At 40.0% G+C, this 24299-nt stretch overlaps 1 protein-coding gene across 1 annotated transcript in view; it reads right to left on the reverse strand.

Annotated features, from left to right (window-relative positions):
- Positions 1–24299, reverse strand: part of RGL1 (ral guanine nucleotide dissociation stimulator like 1) — a 225632-nt gene that overhangs the window by 146820 nt on the left and 54513 nt on the right. Inside the window, exon 2 of the mRNA XM_036272600.1 lies at positions 3925–4088. Coding sequence (XP_036128493.1) covers positions 3925–4056 — 132 coding nt within the window. The 5' untranslated portion in view covers positions 4057–4088. The remainder of the gene's footprint in view (positions 1–3924; positions 4089–24299) is intronic.

Raw genomic sequence — 24299 nt, forward strand, 5'->3', positions numbered from 1 at the left:
ATTCTCAGTGATAGAATGTGAAGTAATATAATGCATGTGACTTCTGGTTCAAGAGGGTTAAAGACTGGGTGTGTCTTCTTTCATCTCTTTCTTGCTCATTGCTAGCTAAGCACAGAAGCTTCACAGACCCCAGAGGATGGTGAAGGGGCAAGAAGTGGTCTGAGTCCCTGAATCACCATATGGAAGAAAGCTGCACTCTCATCAGGAACATCTAAATTGGACTATTACGTGGCTAAGAAATAAACATTTATTGTGTTAAGCACATACTTTTTTGTTGTGTTTGTTGCAACATTAGTGCTGTTCTACCTAATAAGGTTTTATTACTTTAAAGGACACAGGGAATGATTGACAAAGTCCAAGACTGGCTTAATAGAGATCATCTACAGGGAATACACACTGTATAAAACTAGAACGCCCAAAATGTTATTCCCTTAGCATTCAGGTGAACCAGGAATGGAATGCCCCCCATGAGGATACAAGGAAGGTTATTTATCTTGAAATATGGTGCTGAATAGGGGCAGGAATGGGGGAGTCATTTCCCCTTAGAATTAATTACCACAAGCATATCCATCAATAGGTTTCCAGCCTATATTCTCAGTGAGTGGTCTGAAAAACCAAACTAAGAATTCACTTTAAAGTGACTTCCAGTTGGTAGTGCTCCCAGAAGTAATTGCAAGTTCTCTCTGGAGAAAACTCCCTTTATTCCAAGAAAGGTGAACCCACAGTCAAAAATCGTAAAACACAAAGAAACAAAACACCGTGTGCAAGAGCCAATAGAAAGAACAGATAGTAGAATAAGACTCATAGCTATTAAAATTGCCAACCACAAAATAGAAAACTACCAAATTTAATATTGTTGAAAAACACTCCTCCATGAGCCTCCCTTATTCCTACCTGTCTTGCTTTGTATGCCAAAAAATCAAGGCCTGGATTATCTTTTTCAGGCCTGCGTTTGTAGCAAGTAACCTTGAAGAATAAGGTAACGTCTCCCACTAGGACAAAGTGCAACCTTGCTTACTGTATACTACAACCTGGCAAATTTCCCAAGGTCAGTGATCCTCTCCTGCGCAAGCAGCTATCTATGTCATTCCTGTAGGAATTGGGACATAGGGAACCAAAACAAACATGTTGACACTCTGGCTACTGCTTCTTCTGTGAGGGATAAAGTCTTCTGTGTCTGAAACAAGAGCCTCATGTCTTCTATCAGCATCTACACAACCGTAGCAAGCTAACTTTCAACTAGCATAAAATCTCAGACCCTTAACAGTTCTTGACAGCCTTAAAAAAAAAATAAAAACATGAATAGAAAGGAGTAAAACAACTACTAGATGATTTAAAAAGAAAACAGAACTGCCCTGGCCAGTTTGGCTCAGCGGTTAGAGCGTCGGCCTGCGGTCTGGAGAGACCCGGGTTCGGTTCCCGCTAAGGGCACGTACTTCGGTTGCAGTTTGTCCCCGGCCCTGGTTGGTTGTGCGGGTGGCAGCCACTCGATGTGTCCCTTCACGTCGATGTTTCTCTCTCTCTCTCCCTCCACTCTATCTGTACAAAAAATGGAAAAATATCCTCAGGTGAGGATAAAAAAAAAAAAAAAAAAAAAAAAAAAACAAAGAAAACAGAACTTCTAGAAGTAAATAATATAACTGAAATTTAAGACTCATTGGCTGAGCCTGGCTGATGAGGCTCAGTGGATTAAGCATCATCTCATTGACTGAGAGCTCCCAGTTTGATTCCTGGTAAGGGCACATGCTCAGGTTGCAGGCTCAATCCCCAACAGGGGACATGCAGGGAGCAGCTGATTGATGTTTCTCTCTCACACTGATGTTTCTATTTCTCTCTCCCTTCCTATTTCTCTAAAAAAATCAATGAGAACATTTTTTTAAAAAAAAGACTCATTGGTTGAGTTAAAGGGCAGATTAGATACAACTGAGGGGAGCATTCATGAATAAGAAGATGTATCTAAATTTTATCAAAATGCAACAGAGAGGAAAAAGCTATAATAATTCCGAAAAAGAATTTAAAGGATATGAGCAAAAAGTGAGAAAAGCAAACATAAATCTTGTTGGAGTTACAGAAGGAAAATAAAGCAAAAGTAATTATTTGAAAAGATCACAGAAATGTTTCCAGACCAATGAAAGATGCCAATCCATATATTTGGGAGGACCTATAAATTCTAAGAGTTTAAATAAAAAGAAATCCACACCTAAACACAAAAGACTAAAACTATAAGATAGCAAAAATGTAGAGAACTAAATAGTTAGAGAGAAAAGGCATTATCTTTAATGGAAAAAAATTAGACTTTTGCCCAGCCAGTGTGGCTCAATGGTTGAATATCGACCTATGCACCAAGAGGTCACTAGTTTGATTCCTGGTCAGGGCATGTGCCCAGGTTGTGGGCCGAATCTCCGGTGGGGGCCATGCAGGAAGCAGCCAATATTTTCTCTCTCATTGATGTTTCTATCTCTCTCTCCCTCTCCTTTACTCTCTCTCTCTAAAAAAATCAATAAAGAAAAAAAAATGTTTTTATTAGACTTTCAATTAATTAACAACAGAAACAGTGGAAGGCAGAGGACAATGGAATTCTATACTCATATAAACTATCATTCTAAGAGTAGACTCAAAATAAAGGCATTTTCAAACAAAAAAAAGAAAAGACTTGTGCTACAGTTAGAGCCTTAGAAAAGTAAATTCTAAAGGAAAAAGAAAAATTATCTAAGATGAAGTTGAAATGCAGAAAGAACTGATGAGCAAAGAATGAGATTCTATTTTATACCAACTAGATTGGAAAAATTAAGAAATCTGACAATTCCAAAGTTGACAAGAATGTGGAATAGAGAAAAATACACACTGCTGATGGGAGTGTAAATTGGTAGCACTTTGGAAAACAATATGGCAATAACTTGTAAAACATAACTTGTACATACACAACTCAAAAACGATCTAATAGGTATTAAACTAGAAAACTCTAACACACGGAACATCCTTATAATGGAGCACAAGACACATATAAATATGTTCATTGTTTATAATGGCAAAAAAAAAAACAACAACCTGTAAATAATTGACATGTCCATTAACATAACAATGAATAAATAAATCATGGTATAGCCACAGTGAAAATTCATGAATTACTACTATATACATTAATGTGGCGGAATCTTAAAAATCTTAGAAACATGTTAAGTAAAAAAGTGAGATTTGGACTTAAACACAAGTGCTGTGAGGACTTGGTATAAAGATTTCTCATGGCAGCATTTCTCTTTATGAAACATGTAGAAGAGGAACATGTGACTGAGCTTGGCAGTGATCCCCTCTCTCCCAAGCTTTGCATCTGGAGCAGAGACATGTGACAATGAGGAGAGGGTGGGAAGCCACTTGGAATTCATACCAGGAGCCGTGCCCTGAGGAGCTCCTACTGACTTGGTTCCTGTCCTATTTCCAAGCCCAGTTTTCCCAACTACTCATTAATTCTGTGAGCCTCCCACCATCCTCCAATAATTCCCCATCTTCTATAAATTAGTCAGAGTCCATATCTGTTGCTTGCAACCAAAGAGCCCTAACTGATAAGCATAGCTGTCAAACAAAGAATTTATATAATTCTACTTGTTATAATCGATCCTTAGTAATCAACTTTGTCCCCATGGCTTGATTTCCCAGTGAGGCTCGGTAGGGTTCTACAAGGAGAATGTCCACTTGTAAATCTCAAGGCCTAACTTTCAGTCTAGCTCCTTTGGCCGAATCCCCGTGGAGTTATGAATGCCCAACAGATATAACCCTGACTTACTGTTCTCTAGTCATGATAGTGTCTATGGCCCCCAAATAAAAATTTTCCAAGGTGGCCCGTGTTTCTGGCTACACTAAGAATTATGGTCTCAAGCATAAGAAAATCCATCATTGCACTAATTGTGTCATTTAGGGTTGTCTTACCTCCTCTGTCTTTAAAGCTTCCCATATTCGAGCATGATCCTCCTCCAGCCAGTGTCCTGTGCTTTCCGCCTTGGTGGGAGGTCTGAATTTAGAAACCACGTGAGTAGGCTCTCCCACAGGTTTCCCCTCCATCTTGACAGAGCCAGGCAGGCGGCATTACGGACCTACATGGAAGAATAAAGTGTGATCCAGGTTAAAACATTAAGTAAAAAGCATAAAAAGAGATATGAAAGCAAATTATCATGCTTGATTTGTGAATAATGAGACCATTGAAGACAATATCACAAAAGCATCAATACTTATGGCTACTTTCTAAATAAATAAATTTTTATCCTCATCCAGGACATTATTGCATGTATCTTCAGATAGAGCGGGAGGGAGAGAGGGAGGAAGAGAGAGAGAGGGGAACATCGACGGAGAGGGACACATCGAGTGGCTGCCACCCACACGACCCCAACCGGGGCCAGGGACAAACTGCAACTGAGGTACATGCCCTTAGCGGGAACCGAATCCGGGTCTCTCTGGTCCATGGGCTGATGCTCTAACTGCTGAGCCAAACCGGCCAGGGCCACTTTTTATATTTTAAATATTTGTTATTGGTATTTTAACACGGGCTTCTGGAGGTAGAGAGGCATCTTGATGACGGATGAAGTGACATAACTTTTAAAGCAAAGTGAACAGCATGCTCTGCTCGTCCCTTTGCTCTGGCTCTGCGGAGGCGAGATGGGAGTGTGGGTGCGAGGCGAGCCCGAGTGGTGTCTCCATATTTCCACGCCATGCGCTGCGTGTGGGAGCAGGGCTATGGCCCAAACCACTACTGCACACTTGTTTATACGAGGCTCCGTGCTGGGCACACACAGATAATTTGGCAGTTTGGATCTTGGCTGTAAGAAGCTCAGTGTCACAAGGCAGAAAGGGCTGTAAACAAGTCATTGCAGTATAGAGTATTACATTACAGTGGGCGACAATGATGACATTTCCCAACTGCAATGGAAGCACAGAGAAAGATTCTCTTCGATGTTTATTGGTTGCGTTACTTTCCTGAGCTCGTTTCACCAGCAGTTGCCGTAAAGACATTACTTAAAAATTTATACCTATTCTATAAAGTCTGCTTCCTTGATATCTTTCCATCTGCCATTGGCTTATTCAGAATCACATCATGCCTGCTCAGCACCATACTGTCCTAAGAAATCCCCTTGAATCTACCCTTCTCAGGGTAATTTTTCTAAAAAGCAAATCTAATGTGATGTTCCACTTACCTGAGACTTTCCCCAGAGAATAAAACCCAAACTCCTTAATGCGCCATCCAAAGCCCTTTGTGTCTGCCTTCTCCACCTCCCTTCGCCCAGCCCGCCCTCCTGCCTTCTCGGCCACTGCGTTTCTGCCGCGTTTCTGCCGCTTGAAAGTACTTAAGGGGCTCAAATATATCCGGTCCCTTTGCCTTTGTTTGTGACACCTCCCCTCCACCGACTCCAAGAAAATAGAGACACTCCTTTGTTCATCTCGATGTACACTCTGGACACATTTCCATCGTGCCGCCTACAGCACGTGGTCATATTTATTTGCTATCAACCCTATTTCCATCTTCTGGTCTTCCAAGCATCTTGACACTAGACACGGTGTCATATACAGGGTAAGTACTAATAAATGTGTGATGAACTGGTTACTTCGGTAAACAGTGAGAATCCAGTGAAGATGAGGCAGCAGATCGAATACGTTCAGGTAACAGATGTGAAAGTCAAGTCGCCTCTTCTCTTTAACGTTTTTACTGACTTAGTGGGCTGTAAGCTCTTCTCCAGGGCCAGGTCTAACATCCATCACACACTCCTACACAGCTGGCACTGCAAGCTGCCACTGCTCACTAGTCAACAGAGGCGTTTCCGTGGACATGTCCTCAAGGAGTTAGGTGTGTCTACAAAAAAGCAGGTCTTCTGCACACTGATAGGCAGGCAGGGTTGGTAAGTCGGAGGATTGAGAAAGGGGCCTTCTGCCGCAGGTCACTTCTCTGCCTCGCGTTTCATCTGTGAGGCGCAGAGAACACGCCGTGTTCTTGCAGAGGGCGGTGGGAAGCGGCCGTGTGCTTGCAGAGGGCGGTGGGAAGCGGCCGTGTGCTTGCAGAGGGCGGTGGGAAGCGGCAGTGTGCTTGTAGAGGGCAGGGGGAAGCGGGCCGTGTGCTTGCAGAGGGCAGGGGGAAGCGGGCCGTGTGCTTGCAGAGGGCAGGGGGAAGCGGGGCGTGTGCTTGCAGAGGGCAGGGGGAAGAAGCCGTGTGCTTGCAGAGGGCGGTGGGAAGCGGCCGTGTGCTTGTAGAGGGCGGTAGGAAGCTGCTCGCCAGAACCAGTGCACAGCACGAAGAAAGCTGGAGCATTTCACACACTCCCACTAGGAACCAGCAAACAGAACCCTTATAATTGATGGACAGAGTTCTTCCGAGTGGACGTACTAATAAATGATGCTGACACATACATGCAAGGAAATAAACAAAGCATAGTCATGTGGAGGTTCAATCCAAAAAAATTAAACAGGCAAAATGGAAACGGGCCAGATTAGTAGGGAAGGAAATTCCATTGTTGTTATTGGAGATAACATTTTAAACAACAAATAGTAAATCAAAACAAAGTGGAAAAACTGCATGAAATGGTTTTGGCTGTGTCCTTTGTATATCATGGAAACATCACTGGATAAAATACACAAACCACAAAATCTCAGGGTGAACAATGCCTAATGTCTCCTAGTGACCCCACGGCTCTTACTCCAGCGTCTGCCCACAGCTGCTTTCTCATCTCTGCAGTGTGGATGAAAGTTGGCAAATGTTCAGTGTTGGAGACTGAACCCTATTGTGAACTGACCTCCCCCAGATTGTTCCTGGGAAGAAGATGCAGAGCTGAGGTTTGAACCATTTCAAAGCACCTGGGGGCTAAGGGTGGATGCAGAGAGGCAGCCAGCTCTTACGAGGCTCTGTAAGCATTTTGGGATCCTCCACCCGATCTGAGACTTGAGGCCTTACGCCCATCCTCACTCAGTACATCTCTTTACTCACAGAAGAATGACTGTATATGCAGTACACATTGAGCTCCCACTGCATCCCGGCCATCGAGCTAGGTATTTTCCACATCATCTCGAATCCCATCAATAACTCGGCAAGGTAGCTACCCCCATTTTACAGCAATGAAAGAGTAGAGTCAGAGAAGGTAAGTAGCTTTAATACACTGCTAGAACGCTGTAGGGTTTCCAAGGTAACGCTCTCGATCCTAGGTCAGTTCAACCCCCACCCCATCCCCATCACTGGTGTCATGCAACCCCTCTCTCATGCCCCTCCTCCACAGACTCGAGTTAAAGTGCCAGTGTCTTAGCTAACTGGCACAATAGTACCCCTTTGACAGATGGTCACATCTGATGAGGCTACAAAGAGGGAGGGAAACATGGGAAAATAAATCATTCTTTTTTCTTTTTACTCCCATCTCAACTTCTGGCCAGGGCAGGCTTTATGAGTGTGACCTGTGCGGTCACACAGGGCCTTAGGCTCAGAAGGGTCCCGTGCTTGGTTGAATGTTCTGATGTCACCATCTTGAAATTCTTAATTTTTGAACAAACGGCCCTGCGTTTTCATTATGCATGGGCCCCACGTGTCACATAGCCCATCTGGCAACTGACCCACCTTTTCCCTCTTCAAACCTGAAGTGCCACTCCACACCTTCTTTAAACAACTCATGCATTATAGGTTTCCTATCTATTTCCTTAGAAGTCTACATACCAGAGTCCTGCTTTAATTTTGTTAGAATTAAAGCAGGAGGAACATGTAGACCTTCTCTACCTCCGACAGGCTGCAAGTCTTAGAGTTGAACTACTGCCTTTTTGCGTAAAACACACAGTCAAGGCTTACAGGCCAACTTCCGTACAAATACCACTAATTCGAGCTCATTCAACCGACACGGTGACATCCGTAAACCTAAAAGGCAGAATGTTCAATTTACTTAATAATGGTCAGAAATATCATAAGCCTTATGAGCTCTCTGAGGAGTTTTGAAGAACTGTCAATCTAAAACACCTGATCTCCACAACAGAATCTTTTTTTGAATCACTGGATGGTGAGATCATTTTTAAGTTGGAGATGGGATGAGAAAGGAAACTGTGTGTATAGAGAGGCGCAGATCTGATCAGAGAACACAGCAGCAAGTTTTTGCTCAAAAATTTAAAATACAATTGCTTGAGAACTGTTTTTTTCTAAATGTAGAAGAATTGTGATTACCTACTGCAAGAGAAGGAAAACAAGAACCAGGAAGACAAGCCTGATGGGACAGAAGAGAGATGCTTGGGCTGGACACTGAGATACAATGTGCGGATGAGAAAAGTCCTGGAAGTGCTTGAGGTCACTTTCCATCAAAGGCTGGAGCCCCGGCATTTCTACCAAAGTTGAAAGGCCTTTTAGTAATATGTTTTAAGTTAGGTTAAATCCAAAAGTCATTCTAATCAATATCTATAAATTCTAACTGTCTTACAAGAAATTGATAACAGAAATTGGTGAAACTAGTAATTTGATTATATATGAATGATAAAAAATTATATGATTATTATCATTGAGAAAGTATTTCCTTAAATACATTTTTATATTTAAAATTTATGTTTTTAAGGTCTGTACTTTCATTTTAAAATATGTATTACACTATGCTTATGATATAATATGTATAATATATAATAGTAGCATTTCTCCACCCTGGGAGGTTTAGCTCAGTGGTTGGAACATCGGCCTGCGGACCAGAGAGTCCTGGGTTTGGTTCCCGCTAGGGGCACGTACCAAAAAAATAATAATAATAGCATTTCTCCCATTCCTTCAAAAATAATCATTGACTGATGGCCATCACATTTTTTATGGTCATAACAGAGGACCCAGTTGACAGCTTCATCTCCTAAATGATCATTAAGTACCAAAAGTAAATGAGCAGCTTCTCAGGGATAATCTTAAAATCATAATTTCTTTTTTTTGATACATGTCCTTGTGGGAACCAAACCCGGGACTCTCTGGTCCACTGGCCGACGCTCCAACCGCTGAGCCAAACCAGCCAGGGCTTAAAATCATAATATTAAGTGACAATTTAAGAACATAAAAATTTAACATTATTAGAGTCTGTTCTTATCATTTGGTAAAAATTAGCCAAAACTCCCATGAATATATTTCTGAAACATAGCTTTACAAATTAGTGCTAGGGAACAATTTCACTTAAATCTGTATCTATTGTATTAATCCCCATGCTGGATTTTGTTTGATAACCAACCTGTACTTTATTGAATGTGACTTTCCTTCTGATGAGAGTGAATAATGTATGACACATCCCTCTAAATCATTATCTTTTCCTCCTCCCTCTCCTCTTTACATACTTTTGAAAGAAAAAAAAAGTGTTTACTATTCAGAACTTTACTGTAATTGTTTGGTGTTGTTCATTAATAAGACCTTATTTCTGCTGTATCCCCTTTACGTGCACAAACTCTTGCTTCTGCCTGATGAATTTTGTTTTTTACCTCAACTCATATTTCTTCTAATCTTAAAAATGTCTGGCATTTGCCCCCGTTCCAGTATCTTCTGGTGATTACTGGTATTCTTGTCAAATCTTTCCTCCTATCTTCTTTCGTTCTCATTCTTCCTCCAAATGACCTGAGGTCCTGCCCAGATAAGACAGGTTTGTTTGTGTTTATCTCCTATGACCTTCAACTCTTCCACCTAAAAGTCTATTGATATAATATTGTATGTCGACTGTAATTGGCAAATAACAAATTATTTAAAAAATAAGAATAGCCCTGGCTGGTTTGGCTCAGAGGTTAAAGCGTGTCGGCCCAAAAACCGAAGGGTCGTGGGTTCGATTATGGTCAAGGGCACGTACCTGGGCTGCAGGTTTGATACCCAGCCCTGGTCAAGGTTGTGCAGGAGGCAACTAATCAATTTGCCTCTCTCACATCAATGTTTCTCTCCCCCCCCTTCCACTCTTTCTAAAAAAATCAATGGAAAAAGATCATCAGGTAAGGATTAACAACAAAAAAAGATCAATAAACAACAGTCCCTTCAGTTACTCCAAGATTCAGAATAGCATAATGCAAAAAGCACTGAAATTCCAGTCAAAAGACTGGGTTCAAATCACAAGGCAACAGTAAATTCTCTAGGTGACCCTTGTGCAAACCCAGTTCACTTTTCTCATCCTCAGTTTCCTCATCATTAATATGGATAGATAGGTTTCCAGACGAATGAGACCCCTTACATTTATCAAATAAAGCATTCACCTCCCCCAAATGTGGAAAGCAAAACTGATATGCATTGAATTATTTTTCCAGTCAAGCTGAGGTATTTACACTACTAAACAAGGCTGTGATTTATCTCATATATTGTGTTTATTCCCAAATTATGCATTATTTAAAAGTCGAGCCAACAATATGATAATATAACAGTCCCTTGGCATTCATGGATATAGCATCTGAGCCTTGACTACTTGAGAACAGTGCCACATTCCCTGACACTAGTCGGCTGTAAGTTTGCTGAGGCTTGGTAACGCTGGCGTCTGGTGTGCTGCTCACCAGTCCTTAGCATCCAGATCCCGGTTCAGCGGCTATGTCTCCCTAATCATGATTGTCCCTGTGGTATTTACAAATTGGGGGATCCAAGAAGGTCTTGTGGGGGTGCAACATAGTGGTCTCACCAGTCTAGTCCTCCTGAAAACAGGACAGAAGCAAGTCTCTGGAACCCAGGATCCCTGTGCCAAAGTAAAGACGGCAGCACAGACAGACATCGGATGGAAAGGTCTCCAGGAAGCTAGGGCGGAGAGATTCCTAGTGCTGGGCAGTATTTGTCCCAGGAAAGGAGGTACATCAATACTAGAAGTTGGTTGTGTTTAAAGTGACAATATATGTCAGTCTGTTAGGAGGTAAACAGATCCTCGCGACCTCTTCCTCTTTGGAATCTCAGCCGCATTCTGGTCTATGTGCTTTCCTCACCTTGCTATGGTCACCCCTGCTAGACCACAGCTTTTTGAGAGCAAGAGTAGACATAAATTTATTGCTTAATATTTTTTTAAAAAGCTCAATCACTTTAAAAAAATTTTCTTTCCACTAAAAAAACAACAACAACAAAAACTTCACTGAAATAAAAGATTAAGCATTTACCATTATGATGTATTTGGAACAAACGTCAGTCATTGGGCAACCATTTTCCAAGGAATTTTAATTATGTACTGTCTCACTCAGTACTGAGCAAGGTTGCACAATAGTCTGCGGAGTCCGAAGTGACTTTCTCTGACTGCAACTGTCTCCTATTAAATGTAGAAAATTAAAGAAGTGCAAAACCTTCCTGCTTCATTCAAGTTGATATTTTTCAAAGGCTGGTCCAAGTGCACTTCAGACTTTGTGTACTTTTCCCCCCTCACTGATAGTATTTGGCAGAAGTTTTTAATAATTCAAAAAACCCAGACTGGGTTTGTACTCCCCTCGTGAACCTCCCTGGAGAAATGCTGCTCTTTTGCTCAGCAATTCCTGCTCAGCACGGAGAGACACAAGGGAACCAGCTGGGCTCCCTCCCTGGTCTCCATTCAGCCCAGCAGACTGGAAACAAATCTGCAAAACAGACATGGGGGAGGGAGAGGACACCTGAACAGATCAGAGGCTGGGAACACAAACAATCCCTCGGCATTCGGAGAGGGAAAATTCTAAAAGACTAAATTTTTTTCTCCAATTATTATTTTTCTATTAATTTATTTTCACTACAGATGTTTCTCCTTTTTCTCCCCTTGACACCTTCCTCCCCGTTCCTCCCCCTCTTCATAGTATTGTCTCTACTATGGTTATGCATACATGCATAGAAATTCTTTGGTTTATCTCCACCCCCAACCCCTGCCAAGGTTTGTCAGTCGTAAGGGACTAAATTTTTTTATGGCCTGCATTTTCTTTTATTTTTATTAAATTTATTGGGGTGACATTGGTTACTAAAATTATATGGGGTTCAGGTGTACAATTTTATAGTACATCATCTATATATTATATTGTGTGTTCACCACCAAAAGTCAAGTCTCCTTCCACCACCATTTATCCCCTCTTTACCCTTTTCTACCTCCCCCTACACCCCTTTCCTTCTGGTAGTCACCACACTGTTGTCTGGGTCTGTGAGTTGTTTTTTTTCACCAAGCCCTCCAACCCTCCTCCCCTCTGACAGCTGTCAGTTCAGTCTCTGTATCTATGAGTCTGTTTCTATTTTGTTTGTGAGTTTATTTTGTTCATTAGATTCCACATATAAGTGAAATTGTATGGTACTTGTCTTTCTGACTGGCTTATTTCACTTAGCATAATACTCTCCAGGTCCGTTCATGCTGTCACAAAAGGTAAGCTTTCCTTCTTTTTTACTGCTGAGCAGTATTCCACTGTGTAAATGAACCACAGCTTTCTTATCCATTCATCTACTGGTGGTTATGTGGGCTGCTTCCAATTCTTGGTAATTGTAAACAACGCTGCGGTAAACACAGAATGCATATATTCTTTCAAATTAGTGTTTTAGGTTTCTTCAGATATATTCCCAGACATGGAATTACTGGATCATAAGACAGTTTTTTTTTTAAGTTTTTGAGGAAGCTCCATACTGCTTTCCACAGTGGCTGCACCAATCTGCATTCCCACTAATAGCGCGTGAGGGTTCCCCTTTCTCCACATCCTCACCAACACTTGTTTGTTGACTTAATGATGATAGCCATTCTGACAGGTGTGAGGTGATATCTCATTCTGGTTTTCATTTGCATTTCTCTGATGATTAGTGACATCCAGCATCTTTTCATATGTCTATGGGCCATCTGTATGTCCTCTTTGGAGAAGTGTCTATTCAGGTCCTTTGCCCATTTTTTAATTTGTTTGTTTTTTGGTGTTGAATTTTATAAGTTCTTCATAAATTTTGGATATTAACCCCTTATCAGATATATCATTGGTGAATATGTTCTCCCATTCAGTGGGTTGTCTTTTCATTTTGTTGATGGTAGGCCAATATCCCTCTTGAACCTAGATGCTAAAATCCTCAACAAAATATTAGCAAGCCGGATCCAGCAATACATTAAATAGATCATACACCATGATCAAGTGGAATTTTTTCTGGGAACACAAGGTTGGTACAATATCCACAAATCAATAAATGTGATACACCATACAAACAAAATGAAGGATAAAAATTACATGATCATATTAACAGACGCAGACACCCATTTATGATAAACAGTCTCAGCAAAGTGAGACTAGAGTGAGCATACCTCGACCCAATAAAGGCTACATATGACAAACCCACAGCCAACATCATACTCAATGGGCAAAAACTAAAAGTGTTTCCCTTATGATTGGGAACAAGACAGGGATGTCACTTTCACCACACTTATTCAACATAGTACTGGAAGTCTTTGCCACAGCGATCAGACAAGAAGAAGAAATAAAAGGAATCCAGATTGGAAAAAAAAAAAAGGAAACTGTCATTATTTGTAGATGACATAATATCATATGTAGAGAACACTAAAGATTCCACCAAAAAACTACTAGAATTGATAAATGAATTCAGTAAAGTAGCAGCATACAAAATAAATATCCAGAAATCAGTTACATGTTTATATACCAATAATGAACTATCAGAAAGGGGAAACTAAGAAAACAATCCCATTTATAATTGCATCAAAAACACAAAATACCTAGGAATAAATTCAACCAAGGCTATAAGAGACCTATACTCGGAAAATTACAAGACACTGAAAAAAGAAACTGAAGAAGATACAAATAAGTGAAAGTATATACCGTGTTCGCGGATAGGAAAAATTAACATCATTAAAATGTCCACACTACCCAAAGCAATCTGTAGATTCAACACAATTCCTATCAAGATACCAATGGTATATTTCACAGAACTAGAACACATACTCCAAAAATTCATATGGGACCACAAAAGCCCCCGAATAGCCTCAGTAATCTTGAAAGAGAACAACAAAATTGGAGGAATCATGCTGCCTAATATCAAACTACACTACAAGGTTATAGGAATCAAAATACCATGGTACTGGCACAAAAACAGACATTTAGATCAATGGAACAGAATAGAGAGCTCAGAAATAAACTCATGCCTTTATGGTCAATTAACATTTGACAAAGGAGGCAAGAGCATACAATAGGGTAAAGATAGTCTATTCAATAAACGGTGCTGGAAAAACTGGTCAAATACATGCAAGAAAATGAAAGTAGACCACCTTCTTACACTACACACAAGAATAAACTCAAAATGGATTAAAGACTTAAATGTTAGACTTGAAACCATAAAAATCCTAGAAGAAAACATAGGCGGTAAAATCTCAGACAATAGTTTTTCAAACATATCTCCTCAGGCAAGGGAAACAAAAGAAAAAATAAACAAATGGGACTACATCAAACTAAAAAGTTTATGGCCTGCATTTTTATTACAGTAAAAAGCTCAGCTTGAAATGAGATGAGACTGTAAATCACATGACCGTCCCCGACTCAAGTGTTTCACAATTCTGTGGACTCCAGCTTTAACTGGCTGAATGAGGGCAAAATGCAAAATGCTTAGGGGAGCATCATCCACTTCAGTAGTCACCGGCTAATTTTTATCTTCAAGTTGAAGGCAGTTCAGCTGATTCAGGGTCAGAATCACCCTTTAGGTCCCAACAGCAAAGACAGCGACATGGATAACATCCACCCCACCACAGTGAATGCAGCATTCCTATGCTGGGCTCTGGGCTTGTACTTCATAAGCATCAGTTCATCTTCAAAACAGCCTCAGGAGAAGCTGAGATCAAGAGATATTGAGGAACAGCCCTCGAGTGTTTCTCTAGCCACCACCGAGAGTCATGCCCTCACCACCACACTGCACCGACCGGTCAGTGTTCCACTTACAAAGTAGCAACATGTCAACACTGAATTCCCAGAAATCTGAGCTCTTGAAAGAATTCAGAGGTGGGCTTCTCATGGGAGGAATGCAAAAATCAAAAATGGTAGGTGCAGGGAAGGAAATCTGTTGAGTTTATCAGTTCACACACAAAGCCATTCTTAACTAACTTCCAAATAGATTGACCTTTCTACACGTCAGGTTAAAGAGCAGTCTGTTCTCAGTCTTTTACTTCACTGAAAACAGAAGTCGAATCTATTTAATTACAGTCATTTTACGAGGCCATAGGATAATGGCAGGCCCCCGTGCGGGGAAATCTCTTTCAAGAACACACTTCTAGGAGAGGCATGTATGGGGAGCTGGCGCAAGGCCAACGACACTCATCCCCTCTTTCAGTCTCTAAGCAGCAAAAAAACCATGACTTCTACATATATCATGTAGTCTTAATTCTAATTCCTTTCATTTGATCAGATAACATCTTGCTCCCCACAGAGGACTCTTGATTAGTTTCCCCCAGCAGTGAGTGAATCTAGTTGGTACTGACGAATACCCAGACACCAATCTGCTAGACTAACTAGATGCAGAAAGCTTTATGTTCAGAGCAGCATCTTCACTTGCACCCAGCTATGCTGTTCATTCCCTGACCGTGACCTCTGAAATAGGGCTCAATGCCCAGAAGGGGTGCGGGGCCACAGGAATGGGGCCAGGGCTCACCCAGCACAGGCAAGGGAGGGATCTGTGCTGCCCGGTGTCGGGGGAGTTCCCCCACAGCTTACAAATCCACTTGCTTCTCAGCACTTTCTGTCTGCACCCGTGGTATAACCTGACAAACCACCCCATGTGGCATCAAACGCTCCATGACCATGAGACAGAAGAACACGAAGAGACGATGAAATCAAGAAGGAGGAACCACTAGAGGTGCTGCTTCCCAATTCTGGCTCATCCCCTGGGGACCCGTGTGCCCAGAGCAAACTCAAAAAATAGTCTAAGCCATACCTTACGGAATTCTAAGAAACCCTCCCAAACACTGGAACTCGCCATAGCATGACATTTTCATCAGTAAACACAGTTATTAGTCATGTTCCACACATATTGGAAAAGACACAATCATTATTTTCATTTTTTTTCAAATAGTCTTTTAATGAACTCTATAAGGACACTTCAACTTCTTTTTCTTCCTTCTTCTCACCCACCCCCTCCTGTCAAGTACTATAGGGTATACCACAGAGAACAGGCCCTGCACTTATGCAAATCGTTGCATGAGAGTCAGCTATTGGATCACCCCTCCATAGTCCATTAAAGATGGAACCCCATGTTATTCTGGGGTTGAACCAAAAGATCTGAAGCCTAAATAAGGCAACCGAAAACCAAATTCTATTCTCAAAGCTCAAACAGCTTCCCAAAACATATTTGAAAACTGCTTTGCATAGCAACAGAGTCAGGGGTGTTTTCAACTCAGCCTACGGGGAGAACCTTGCAGGGATATATTAAATAGTTACTGAATTAGAACCTACTTTTTCTTTAAAATTGAGAATATTCCTAGCAGGGCCAAGCTGGATTTCTCATCAGGCCTCAGAGCAGCCAGCCAGCCTCACAGTCTCTTCAAAGGCGGTGTGAGATGACCGTGTACATCTGCAGGGCTTCTGCGTTTGATCCTAGATTATGTTCTCACTAAGGTTAAGGGTTAGAGTTTTGACAGATGTGGCTGTGGTCTAATTGGCCCATTGTATCTGCCCTTTTTCCACGCACATACAGTATTTAATAGCCAAATTTGTGAAATGTCTCAATTCCGATACCCACAAATGAGGGGTGAATGGAATGTGGGGTTTGAGTAGTGGGTTAGGTGTCGGCTTTAGTTGCAGTCAGTATGAAATCCATTGCAGCATCTGTCTGGGAGAAAATGGGATCATTTCATTCTGTGTCACCATTTCATTCCAACTGGGTTGCAGTTTCTTTTCTGTCTTAATTTTCCCTCCTGAAACTTTTACAGAACTTTCCACTGTCTTCTTTTTTCATTGCCACAGCTGGACCTTGCTATTTGCAATAAATCCAAGTGGGAACCTGATGAGATTGTGTCTTGGAGTCAGACCTCTTAGCACAATAGCAATTGTGCAAATTATACAATTTAGCATCCCTGCCTTCCTAGCTGAGGGGTCACTGGGCCAATCTGACTTACTGCTGCAAGATGGCAACCTTCCAGGGACATGAGCGTTAGGCTGCTTAAACCTTACCCAGCACCATGCTATGCACAGGAGGGAAGGGGAAGTCCCTAACATTTTACTTAGCTATGGCGTAATCATTGTGCCAGGTGTGTATGAGGCAGGGTGGCATAAAGATAAATAAGCATGTGTTTTCCTTTAATCAGCCTATGTACTGGGAGCTCTTTTGTGTGTGTGTGTGTGTGTGTGCTGGGAGCTCTAATCCAAATCACTGAAACATCAGCAATCATATGAAGAGAAAAATGCATTTCAAAATTATAGGATACGTTTCACAGATACATTTTGAAATGATAGAATACATGTTAGAAGAAAGATATGCACCCGTGTACTACATGGAGAACTCTGGGAGGTATTAGCATGTCATTCAGGTAACACTGAAGCTCAGAGAAGTTAAGTAAACTGCTCAAGGTCACACAGAAGAACGCCAATTTAAAAACAGATCTGTCTCATTTTGAACAAATTTCCCTTTCCATTCTGTCATGGCCTTTCAAATTGCTCACAGAATTGTGGCCATGTTTATTTTTGGCTTTGCAACTTTAATGCTTCAAGAGAAACGCTAAGTATTAGGGGAAAGGCCAAGACGGTTATCTGAAATGTGTGCTTCCTTAGCTACCAAAGCCTAGTCATGCTCCCTTCATGCTGCGCCCTGCCAGCGCCTGCACATTCTCCAGTACATATCTCACTCCCCAACTCTGCCCTCCAGAGCTAAATAAACAGTTATTTCACTGTTTTTTTTTTAAAGTATCAGAAAACAGAAGCCAAAAAAATAGACCCTGTTAGTTCTTCCACTTCGTATTCATATATGTAAATTTTTGCTACAAAAGTATGGTGATCTGTAAGTCTAATTATTTTTTAAGGCTGTCTTTCAGAAGCATATGGGACCCATTACCGTGCTCACTGACTTCTTCCCTCTGCTGCTGCTCCGGAGGGTGATGGGTTTATGATTTACAGCTCCCGGGAGTGCAGTCTCGGGTTCATCGCTCCAGTTTGATTGTGGTTGACACTGATTCTGGATACCAGAGAGACTTTAATTGCTAACTTTATTGTAGACGAAAATGATTTACATGCTGGTGAAGCTTAAGCTCAGAATCACAACTTCTGAGCACTCAGTGCATTTTTCCACCTCAGTCTGGGCGAAAAGGAAGTGTGGGGTTTTATTTTTTTATTCTTTTGTGTGACCTGAAAAGGAATTCCAAGCTAGTTACTTTATAAGTATAACATCATGAAAAGGATGAAGTATAGTGAAATCGGGCCCAAATAATTCTGAGGTCTTACCTGAGAAATCAGTGCATTAAGTCAGCCTAGAAATCTGTCAACAGGCTGCCTGGGTGAAGGTTGATTAAATTTCTCTCCCTCTCTGTTGCCTTGCCACAGACTTCCAAAGCTGTTTAGATTCTACTCCTGTTCCTACTGGACCAATTAGTCAAAAATAAATTCTGTGTTCTCCAAATTAAAATCTGGCAACGCTAGCTTTCCATTTATAACCGGCTGTCATAGCTGGTCTCACATAACCAAAAAGGAAATTGAAACAGAAAGGCAGGACTTCAGATACACTCAGGTTAACACATTAACAGTGACATCAATTTTAAATGTAAGACTCTCAGTTTGAGCCCCCGAGCCACCCCAGCGCCCGCACTCTCCTTTCCCCGTCACTGTCATAGGGAGAAGAGATAGTGGACCTCCTTGACGAGCCTCTGCGCCGGGCCAGACCATGCAAGCACCTTCCTCTGTGTCAAATCTCTTATTCCTTACTTTCTTTCCTTAACCCACTGTGCCCCATCACAGCTTAAATATAAATGCAAGGAATGTCTGACCCTGTGCCCAGTACAGAAAAGGGCTTTATACAACGGAGAAACTGTCGGCACCTTTACTGAGTTTCCCTCCACTGACTCCAAGACCTTGCCCTCAAAAACAGAGCAACTACTGCACTCAAGGACAGTTTTAATAAGTGTAATGTACACATCTCATGCCAAAGGTATATTCTGTCACTTCTGACAAATATATATATCCATGTTATCAATAAGAAAATCAAAGCACAGAACATTTTATTCATCCCAAAACATATTCCCTTACGCCTCTTCTCCGTTGATCTCACCCTTTTACTGTACCCAGGCTACCACCGATCTGCTCTCGGCAAGTACATGGTACATTTTTCTTTTCTAGAGTTTTGTGTCATTCAATATCATACTTTAGCTATACCTTGTCTGAGTTATTTTACTTATACTTATTTTTAGATTGATCCACGTTGTTGTGTGTCTAAGTTCATTTTTATTGCTGAATTCATCTCATGGCACACATAAATTAACTACTAAAATTCTGCAGCACACCAAAAAATATAGGTATAGCCCTGGCCAGTTTGGATCAGTGGTTAGAGGGTCAGTGGTTAGAGGGTCAGGACCAAAGAGTCATGGGTTCGATTCTGGTCAAGGGTAACATACCTCAGTTGTGGTTCAGTCCCCGGCCCTGGTTGGGGTCCTGCAGGAGGCAACCAATTGATGTCTCTCTCTCACATCAATATTTCTCTCTCCCCCCCCCCCACTCTATCTGAAGATAAATGGAAAAATATCCTCTGATGAGAATTTTAAACATATATATCTATATATAGATCTATATATAGATATATCTATATATAGATCTATATATAGATATATCTATATATAGATCTATATATAGATATATATACATACTATATGTATGCAATGTAATTCTGATTCATTCAAACTGGATGGCTATGTTGTGTTGACTGTTGTCATTTTTTTATCTGATAAAGGGAAAAGAGGTCAGTCTCCCTTGACTAAATAGTCAGATATTGTATGTGTCTCTTAGATAAATATTAATGTGGAATTGCTTGATCATGTGGTAAATATATGTTTAACTTTATGAGAAATTTCCAAAGCTCTTTTCCAAAATGGTTGTAAAATTTTATATTCCCGTCAGCGGTGTGTCAGTTCCAGTTACATCATATCCTCACCAACAGTTGGTATTGCTGTCATTTTATTTTATTTTATTGATTTGAGAGAGAGAGTAAGGGAGAGAGAGAGAGAGAAACATCGATGAAAGAGAATATCAATTGGCCGCATCTCACATGCGCCCCACTGGGGATTTGGCCCACAACCTGGGCATGTGTCCTGACCGGGAATTGAGCCGGCCACTTCTTGGTGCGTGGGTCAGTGCTCAACCACTGAGCCACAATGGCGGGCTTGCTGGTCATTTTAACTTTACCCACTCTAATGTTCTAATGTATAGTGATATCACACTGTGGTTTTAATTTTAAGTTTTCTATTAATAAATGATATTGGGGATCTTTTCATGGATATATGATCTCTGTCTAACTTTGGTGAAGAGTTTGTTTAAATTTGTCCATTTTTGTAGACTTTTTATTGGTTCTATTAGTGAGTTATAAGAGTTTTTTATAGTCTCAAAAGCTGTCCTTTGTCAGCTGTATATTGATAATATTTTTTCCCAGTCTGCTTGCCTTTGCATTTGCACTTTCTTACTGGTGTCTTATGAAGAGCAGAGGCTATAAATGTTGATCTACCTAATTCAAACATTATATGTTCACGCTTCTTGGTTCCTATCTAAAAAATTTTTGCCAACCTGAACATTACAAAGTTTCTTCTAGAAGTGTTATAGTTTTAACATTTACGTTTAGGGCTACAAAGTTAATTTTGTTGGTGATAAAGTATGAGTTGAGGTTCGTTATTTTTCTACATGGATAATAAGTTGTTTTGAAACATTTACAGAAAAAGTAATCTTTTCCACTTTGAATTATCTTGGCATCTTGCTGAAAATCAATTGACCACACATGTTGGTCTACTCCTAGGCTCTCTAATGAGTTTCATTGATCTATGCATCTAACCCTATGCCAATAACACACTGTCCTGATTACCGTAACTTTATAGTGTGCCAAAATCAGTAAGTTAAGTCCTCTAACTTTATTCTTGTTTTTCAAAATGTATTCTTGTTTTGGCTATTCTAGGCATTTAGATTTTCATATAAATTTTAGAATAACCTTGGAAATTTCTACTAAAATGTTTGCTGGGGATTTTTATTGGGATTCATTGAATCTATATATCAACTTGAAGAGAAGTGACATTTTAATAATACTGATTCAATAACAATACTAATTTTACTGGGATATCATTGAATCTAGAAATCAAATTTGAAGAGAATTTAAATTATAATAATATAGAGTCTTCTAAGCTATAAACATAGCAAATTAATCCAATTAATTCTAAAAAAAAAAACAGTTTTCAGGATTAGAAGTTTCATGAATTTCATACTGCAGGATGCCTCTGCAAATGATATTGTTTTTTTATTCAAATTTCTATTTGTTTACTGATATATAAAAATACAATAGATTTTTGCATAATAGTTTTGTATCCTGAAAGCTTGCTAAAATCACTTAGGGTCCCAGTAGTTTTTTGTAGATTGAGTTGTATGAGTTCTCTATATATTATTTCATATATTATAAACTGCATGTAATTATGTAAATTATATATAATTATAATAATTTATATATAACATCATAAATATATGTGACATCCTGAAATAATTACATATAATATATAAATATTATATAAGTATTTTTTATATATAAAATTATATGTAATTATCACTTATACAATTAGCAAAATTGTCCTCCCATTCAATAGGTTGCCTTTTCATTTTGTTGATGGTTTCCTTTGCTGTATGAAGCTTTTAAGTTTGATGTAGTTCCACTTGTTTATTTTTGCTCTTGTTGCCATTGCTCTAGGTTTCCGACCCCAAAAAAATAATTGCTAAGACTAATGTCAAGGAGTACTGCCTATGTTTTCTTCTAGGATTTTTATGGTTTTAGATCTTATATTCAATCCTCTAATCCATTTTGAGTTCATTTTTATGTATGATGTAGTGGTCCAGTTTCATTCCTTTGCATATGGCTATCCAGTTTTCCCAACACCAGTTGTTGAAGAGACTGTCCTTTCCCCATTGTACATTCTTGGCTCCTTTGTTGTAAATTAATTAACCATATAAGTATGGGTTTAATTCTGAGCTCTCTATTCTGTTCTATTGATCTATATGTGTTTTTATGCCAAACCCATACTGTTTTTAGCTTTGTAACATAATTTGAAATCAGGGAGCATTATATCTCTAGCTTTGTTCCATGTTTTTTTCAAGTTTGCTTTAGATAGTTCCAAATAACTATCCTTTGTAGTTCCAAATAAATTTTAGGATTGTTTATTCTATTTCTGTGAAAAAATGCCATTGGAATTTTGGTAGGAATTGCATTAACCTGTGGACTGCTTTGGGTAGTGTGGACATTTTAACAATTTTAATTCTTCCAATTCATGAACATAGAATATCTTTCCATTTGTTTGAGTTTCCTTCAGTTTCTTTCATTAATGTCTTATGGTGGTCAGTATATGAGTCTTTTGCCTCCTTGGTTAAATTTATTCCTAGGTATTTTAGTCTTTTGATGCTATAGTAAATGGGACTGTTTTCTTCATTTCTCTTTCTGATAGTTCATTAATGTATAGAAATGCAACAGATTTTGTATACTGATTTTGTATCCTGCAACTTCACTAAATTCATTTATTATTTCTAACAGGTTGATGGAGTCTTTAGGGTTTTTTATGTATAACATGTCATCTGCAAATAGTGACATTTTTATTTCTTTTCTGATTTGACTGCCTTTTATTTCCCTTTTGTGTCTAATTGCTCTTCCAATACTATGTTAAATAAAAGTGGTGAGAGTGGTGAGCATCCTTTCCTGTTTCTGATCTTAGAGGAAAAACTTTCAGCTTTCACCCACTGAGTATGGTGTTAGCCGTGGGCTTGTCATATATGGCCTTATGTGGAGGTATGTCCCTCTATATGCATTTTATTGACAGTTTTTATCATAAATGGATGTTAAATTTTGCCAAATGCTTTTTTCGCAACAATTCAGATGATCATATAATTTTTATCCTTAATTTTGTTAATGTGGTGTATCACATTATTTGATATGTGGATGTTGAACCACCCTTGTATCCTCGAAATAAATCGCACTTGATCAGAGTGTCATTAGCTTTCTATATAGAGAATGGCTGAGCTTGCTTCTCTTTTCATAAAGTCATCGGAATCACAATGCAGAAACTCCCTTGGCATCTGTCTGCATCCTAACATACAAACACATCTACATGCACATTATTCTTATCTTTTACATTTTTTGTTCCTTTATTGCATACCCCACCCTCACAAGCAAAGATTTTTCTCCCAAGCTTATTTCCACACATGTGTTTTAAATATTCCATAACCTCTGGGGCACTCTCCATCAATTATCCTATCTCTACTTACATACAGGGTGGGGCAAAAGTGGGTTTACAGTTGTCAGTATGCAAAACAGAGTTTATTCTGTATTATTGTTTATTAAATATTGTATTATTTTCTTATGAACTGTAGACCTACTTTTGTCTCACCCTCTATTCAACTTTTCTCTCTTTACATACTCCTTTCTACAACTTACATTTTTAAAAAAATCCTCTTTCAATTCTATATTCTCTTTTAACTGTCTCCATGAATATTTCTCCTACAATTCAGAGATAAGTTTTCACAAACAACCACACAGATTAATTGCCTCCACTTTCACCTCTCATTAACTTGACTCCTTGAAATCTGGCTTCCAGCCCGACCACTCCATCAAAATTACTTCCAGTGTGACCTCCAGTAATCTTCTAGATGACAAATCTAATAAGTGCTCTTGAATATTTATTTTTTGTGGGTTTCTGCAGCATTTGGTCCAATCCTTTTCGTTGTTCTCCCCGTGAAATTTCCTGCATCACTGGTTTCCATGCCCTGTCCTTTACCTTCTGCAGGGCTGTTCCTCAGACGTCTTCTTGCGATCTGCTCGCATGGCCTGCCCCTTAAACACTGGTGTTCTGTAGTATTCCGTTTGGGATGTCTTTTCTCGCTCTAAATTCCCTCTCTGAATGATTTCATCTAACCATTCCCTCAACTGCAATCACAGGTTTTGGAATCACGACAGTAAACAAAATGTTCATGGACTCTGCCCCTATGGGGCTCATGATCTAGTGAGAGAGACAGTCATTAAATGAACAATCACATAAGCGATACCGTCACCATCGTGAGCAGCGCCGCGAAGGAGAAGAAGTCATGCGAGTGAAAGCACGGAGCCGAACTAAACTGCAGGGGCTGTAGCAGCAGTCTCATGAGAAGGTGACAGCCAGCTGACCGGAAGGCAGGCGGGAGGGACACATTTCAAGCTGAGAAAAGAGCATGCAAGG

The sequence above is a fragment of the Molossus molossus genome, unplaced genomic scaffold, assembly GCF_014108415.1.
Source record: "Molossus molossus isolate mMolMol1 unplaced genomic scaffold, mMolMol1.p scaffold_m16_p_20, whole genome shotgun sequence".
Taxonomy (NCBI): Eukaryota; Metazoa; Chordata; class Mammalia; order Chiroptera; family Molossidae; genus Molossus; species Molossus molossus.